Source organism: Diceros bicornis, chromosome 35, assembly GCF_020826845.1.
Source record: "Diceros bicornis minor isolate mBicDic1 chromosome 35, mDicBic1.mat.cur, whole genome shotgun sequence".
NCBI lineage: Eukaryota > Metazoa > Chordata > Mammalia > Perissodactyla > Rhinocerotidae > Diceros > Diceros bicornis.
This window is the reverse complement of record NC_080774.1, coordinates 26,085,284-26,092,079: the sequence shown is the minus strand read 5'-3', so window position 1 is coordinate 26,092,079 and position 6,796 is coordinate 26,085,284. Positions and strand designations below refer to the sequence as shown.

General features: G+C 44.2%; 1 gene segment (V, D, J or C); it reads right to left on the bottom strand.

Moving 5' to 3' along the window:
* Window positions 1–3,276: 3,276 nt before the first annotated feature.
* Window positions 3,277–3,876, bottom strand: LOC131398578 (immunoglobulin lambda variable 2-14-like). The segment is given in 2 exon segments: window positions 3,277–3,656; window positions 3,771–3,876. Coding segments are annotated over 2 exon segments (426 nt in total).
* Window positions 3,877–6,796: the final 2,920 nt, after the last annotated feature.

The following is a 6,796-nucleotide window of genomic DNA, read 5'->3' as shown; positions in this document are numbered from 1 at the left end:
ATTATAAACAATTCTTCTTTGTTTAGACACTTTACAGACCCCTCTGTGGCTTTACAGTTTATTGATTTATTAGCAAAAGGTCAACTAAAGAAGTTTGTTCCCTGAGAAACCTATCAAGTTTTTTTTTTTTGTTTTTGTTTTTTTTCTCTGTTTCCCTCTCCCCAACCTTCACAACACAAACTCCAGTCACAAGAAGATCCTCACTCCGGCCCCTGTGTGTGAAATTAAATGAACACCCAATATGTCTGTTCTTCCTACACACCACTAAACATATATTGAAGGTCATAGTCATATGCCAGAGTTTTCTGTAAGAGACTAAGGAACAGGGATACCAACAACACAAACTTGGAAGCCAGGATGCATGTTGACAAGTGCTAACTGACTTAGACTTGACAAAGCCCAGTCCCACGGCTGCAAAAGTTACAACCTGAAATACCATTTTTTTTTTCTTGAGGAAGATCAGCCCTGACCTAACATCCATGCCAATCCTCCTCTTTTTGCTGAGAAAGACTGGCTCTGAGCTAACATCTGTTGCCAGTCCTACTCCTTTTTTTTCCCCCAAAGCCCCAGTAGATAGTTGTATGTCATAGTTGCACATCCTTCTAGTTGCTGTATGTGGGACGCCGCCTCAGCATGGCCGGAGAAGTGGTGCATCGGTGCGCGCCTGGGATACAAACCTGGGCTGCCAGTAGCAGAGCGGGCACACTTAACCACTAAGCCACTTGGCCGGCCCCTGAAATACCATTTTTAATTCTCCCCCAGTTGTGAATGTGGAAGTGATGAGTTGATATAAATTAAACATTAAAATAAGTGGCAGCTGCTACAGAATCAGGTGGATCTCCACATCCTCTCTCCTCCTAGTAGTGTGGCTGGTAGACCACTGCCCACTACTCCTCCCTGCACAGAGGGTAAAACTCACTTCTCTAGACGAGGGGAGGCCAAGCAGAGTGGAGTCTGTGGGGATCATGAGGAGAACCCCGTGTTCCTCACAAGCAATTTAGCCTCTACCCACCTCTCTCTAATGGTCACCTCCATTGATGCCTTTCCCTGATAGGCAATAGATGCAAAGACTCATCTAAGAGGAAGCATATCTTCTAGGTGCTGACAGCAATGACACCATCTTGTAATGTTCGGGTCTGAGTGGCCTGGATTCTCATTTGTACTTTCCTGCCGGCACTAGGGTTGCCTTCACATAAGCCATTCTCCGGTGTCCCCAACAGCAAAAAATCACTTCTTTCTCTTCCTCCCAGTGACGTGATCTCAGACTACTCCTGGAGTCCACACGAAGCTAAGTAGCAGAAGATGTGCAGCAGCTAATCTCTAACAGTATTGCTGCTGGAGACCCAGGACCTTCCCACATCCAGCAAGGACACATGCCCAAGTCTAGGGGTCCCTTCTCTTCCTCTGGGGCCTTGTCTGTCGTCTTCAGGAGGGGCTCCAGTAGATCCCAGGGAACCCTCACCCAAGACTGAGAATGAGACTTTGGCAGGGTCAGTGTCTCCTGGGGCCTCCCCTGATATACAGATTATCCTTTCCTCACTCAGCTGGCTTTTTGCTAATTCCCACTGTTTCAAACTCTGTTGTTTGGGGATGCAACCTAGGAAGGTACAGGGAAAGAATGTAAAGAAACAACAGAATGATTAACACCAACTGCAGCACAGTGACTAATTGGAGACTGGGCTGGATGCAGAGGCTGTGGGTGGGCAGATGTAGCGGTGGGTCGATGTGGTTTCCATTTATTATTCTTCCTTAAGTTGTGAATACTCCTTCCACACACTCTTCTTTGGAAAGATGCCTTTCATAATAAGAGGAATTTAGAAAAATAAACTTAAATGTACCTGAAGCTTTTCTTTTCCTTGGCTACATAGTTAAGAACTCAGAACAAATGTAGATGTAGAGAAAGTTTTTGTGAGATACCGCAAGCATAAGGTGAAATATCTGTGTTTGTAGCCTTTGGAGATGGTAGAAATAGTCACCTAGAACCTTTGTACAAAGAAATTGGGCAAAGGTCCCTGCCCCAGGGGCCTAGTGGTTAAGTTCAGTGCCCACCACTTCCTTGACCCGAGCTCAGTTTCCGGGCATGGAACCACACCACTCGTCTGCCAGTGGCCATGCTGTGGCAGCTGCTCACATACAAAAAGACAAAGAATGGCAGTGGATCTTCGCTTAAGGCAAATCTTCCTCTGGAACAAAACAAAATGAAACTGGAAAAGGAAAAGATAGGGTCAAAAGTGGGACAATGTTCCCTCTTACTTTGATGAATCTGAGGCCCAACCCCACCCTGCTCTCTCCAGCATTTCCAGAATATGTTCAAACAACAGGTAGAAAAGAAGGAAGGATGCCCTTCAATGTGGAATCCTTAGGAGGGTCTAAGAACGAAAGAAGAAAGGAACCTTGGCTGCCTCCTAAAGTTTTCCCTGAGAGTGAATGTGATATTTTTATTTTGTCATGTGAAGTCATGTAAACTTAGAATTTTTTTGCTCTAGATCCTGAAAGGATCACTCACCCTTGGGTTGTGACAGAAGAAGAGACAGAAAAATTAATGACATTCCCTCAACTTATTATTGAAAAAATAAATGTGGTATGTCAATCCAATGCCATACTATTCAGTCATAAGAGGGGTAAAGTATTGATGCTATATGCTTCCATATGGATGAACTTTGAAAACACCATGATAAGCAAAGGAAGCCAGACACAAAAGGCCCTTTAATGTAGGAATCCCTTTATGTGAAATGTCCAGAATAGGCAGATCTATAGGCATAGTTGTAAATTAAGGCATGTGAAGGGTTGAGGGATAAGGGAAATGGGGATTGATTGCTAAGGGATGAGGAGTTTCTGTAGAGGGATGAAAATGTCCAGGAATAATTAAGTGTCAACAGATGTACTAACAGTGAATATATTAAGAACCTCTGAATTCTACAACTTAAAATGAAGGATTTTACAAAATGTGAGTTCTGTCTTAAAAAAGTATTAAGGCTTAGGAGGTAGTGTATACAACCTACTCTCAAATGATCCAGAAAATAAATGTTTTGTGTGTGTGTGTTGTGTACATATATTTATGGATTTGTATGCACATATAAAAACATGTAAATATATATACAGAGAGAGAATGAGAAATAAAGAGATATAATGAAAAACAAATATGGCAAATTGTTAAAAACTGGTGAATCAGGAAAAAGGTTATTCACGAGTTCTTTACATTTTCTTTAAATTTTTATTGAAATCTATAATTATTTCAAAATAAAATAATAACAAATAAAAACTGAAAGCTTGAGTTTAGGATAAAGGGAGTTGAGTGAGCTCAGTGGAGGTTTTGGTCTCACTTCCCCATGAACTTAAACCACTGTGGAAAGTGTTACTACTACTATATGAGCTACAGTAATAATCGGCCTCATCCTCAGCCTGGAGCCCAGAGATGGTCAGCGAGGCCGTGTTGCCAGACTTGGAGCCAGAGAATCGAGCAGGGATCCCTGAGGCCCGAGAACTGACAGCATAAATCAGGAGTTTGGGGGCTGTGCCCGGGAGCTGTTGGTGCCAGGAAACGTAGTTATAACCCCCAATGTCGCTGCTGCTTCCAGAGCAAGTGATGGTGACTGACTGACCCAGAGCCCCGGATACAGAGGAAGGCTGAGTTAGGGCAGACTGGGCCCAGGACCCTGAAAAGAGGAAAAAAACACTCTGGTGAGTTCACTGTTGGCATCCCAATGAACCTCAGGAGGAGACAAAGGATCAGCCCAGGGGTCTGGTGGTCCCTTCCCCGGAGGCCTCACCTGTGTCCTGAGTGAGGAGGGTGAGGATCAGCAGAGCCCAGGCCATGGTGGAGATGCCCCAAGAGCGCTGCCTTCTGAGACCCCAACCCTGGACCTGGCTCCCCTAGACCTCTCTTATCCCCTCCCTCTGCCTCAGAGTTGGGAGGGGCCTCCATGCAAATCTGCTTTCTGCACCTACTTTTCCTCACCCTCCTCTGAACTGGCCCTTCATTCTAGATTCTTCTGTATCCCTAGGCTGCAGAGCTTACCTGTGGAATTAAAACTCTTTGACCTGTATTTCCTAAGTCAGGACAGACGGAGCACAGGCCAGAGACCAGGAAATGGAGCTCATCTTGGGCGTCCCTGTTTTTTCTATTGTAGGAGTCATGGTGGTTCCTCCTAGGGAATCTTAGGACTTCAACTCCTTGTCTGTGGGATGAGGGTGAGGACAAGTTCCAAGACAGGCTGAGAGTGATGCATTAACTTGGTTTAAGGGGTCTAAAGGCAAAGCAGGATGCTTCTCACTTGCCTTTAATCTTCTTGGTCCTGCCCAGAAGGGTAGACCATCATGCATTATTCTGTCCCTTGCCTCTGCACTGCCAAAGCTTGAGGCCTGAGTCTGAGCCAGGAGGTTCATTTATTGGTCCCACTACAGAAGAACTCATTGGAGTACAATGGATTTTGTCCCTTTCCCTATATCCCTTTAGAAGGGCTGAAAAGGAAGCAGCTCCTGTGACTACATCAGGCCTAGTGAACCACAGCAATGACCCCCTCCAAATCCAGTCCTTTGTTGCCCCCTGGTGGTCTCAGGTGGGACATCTCAAGCTCCAGGGAAGGCAGCTGAGCAGGAGGTGGAAATTCCTGCTGTGTCCCTTCCCCTGTGTTCACTCATTACCCTCCCAACTCAGTACTACACCTCCTGATCCCTTTGAATCCATTTTATGCTCCTTTCCCTTTTCTCTTGAACCTTCTACAGAAAGGAACATGTCCCCTGCCACACGAGGTGCCCAGACGCTGCCCTTCAGGATCACACTACCTGTCCTGGGAAAGTTCCTCACAGGGTTAGTGTCCTCAGGCAGCTCTGGGGTGAGGGCTGAGGAAATGCTGGATGAGAAATAAAATCAACCCCAGCAGGAAGGTTGGATGAGAAAACAGGATGAGGAGACCAATTGGCTCCTCAAAGTGTCATCAGATTTAAAATGCTGTAAGACCACAAATGACACCAAAGAAGAGGCCAAAGGACCAACTACACAAAATAACTAATAACCAATAAAAATTAAAGCAAATAAATTAAAAATATACAAAAATCAAACTGCATTTTCTTGTATCCGCAGCCAAATTAAAGTTTATGTTTCCTTTCACAAACACACCATTTTTTTAAGAGATGAAATATCTAGAAGAAATGCTATGAAAAATGTAAGACATCTAACCTAAAAATCCTACAGAAAATTGAATGGCAGTTGTCTGAGGAACTGATTCTCTGGTTGCATTCACAGTAAAACACAGAGGATGTTGTTAAAGTGAGAACACCAAATATTTCAAATCTCCTCTAAATAATGACCACACTGTCATCTTCAAAAAGAAAAGTTTACAAACCATATATACAGTTACAATTATAGTGATGTTTGAGAACATGCAGGTGCCTAGTCCCGCACCACAGTCAGCAAAAAACAAGATGCACAGTGCAGTGGTATTTCCAGAAATGTCATATTTGGAAAAATCCTGTTTGTTCAACATCTGGCTACAGGTTTTCCATCTACTGCTACCATTACAAAATATTGTAATTATCCCCTTAAGAGAAAATTATCATGTCATCTTCAAAAGCAGAAACACAGAAAAGGCATTGGAGGCTCCCTGTCCTCATGCACACATGTAGTATATTCTTAGAGAATCTCAGTCCTGTTTCTACAGTCAGGGAGAAAGTCCTGGATCAGAACAAAGATGAAAACAGCACAGAAGATCCTCCCCCTCCTGTAGGTTGTCTCCACCGGACACACCCTCCACCACACAGACCCTCCCCGCAGCCTTACACTGACCCAGGGCTGCCACTCAGGACTCTTTCTGTGTCTCCAGCAGAAGATGCCCCACCCGACTGGTGCTCTGACCAGCCACGTATAGGTCACTCTGTGTCACTCTTCCAGTCTTAAATGATTAGAGCATGAAGTTACTTTCCATATTCTGGAAACAAAAGAAGAAAACTGGAAAAGAATTTTGAAAACAAATGGGAGGATGTGAACATTATGAGAAAGACTGAACTATTAGATGGGGTGACCATCGCCTGGTTTGACAGGAATAAGGGCACGTCTGGGACTCGGGGTGTCAGTGCTGAAAGCAGGAAAGTGAAGAGTTGGTCCCCTACCAGGTCTTCTTGAACTTAAGCCCAGTTTTATTCAGTAGCCAACAAATTCTTACACAGAGATTTAGTTCTTTGTGTACTTAGTGATTCCTCATAACTGGAATTCCAACTAGAAATGGAATCGTTTCACCAAGAAATCGGATAGCTGTGAGAATTCCTAAGGAACTAGGGAAAGAATCACAAAATATATCTTCCCTTATGGAACAAAGGGGCCGTTTGGCAAGGGTCCATCCTGATGGGGAGACAGTCCACGTGCCGGGCACTTCCAGGACCGGGGTTCAGGGATCTGACATGAGGGGCAATTTGGAGAGAGCACAGTGTGTCACTCAAAAGGGTTTTAAATTGACCTGACGCAGGAACCACAGCTCACAGAAGATGACGGGACAAGCAACCTGGACACATGGACAGATCGTCAGCTAAACAAAGTATCAACAGAGGATTTAGACAAGACCCCTTGTTTCATCGTAGACTGACGGCTACATCCAGGATAGAACACAAAATGCTCGACATGTGAACAACCAGGAAAAGCTCAACTGTAATAAAAGTCAAAATTTAAAAAGGCAACTCCTATCAGGGAGACATGTTGGACTTTCTCACGAAGACTTTAAACCACCTTTTTAAAAATAATGTCGGAAACAAAGCCTCGAAAAGGGAATGAAAATATTGAAATTCTTAGCCAAGTAATGGAAGA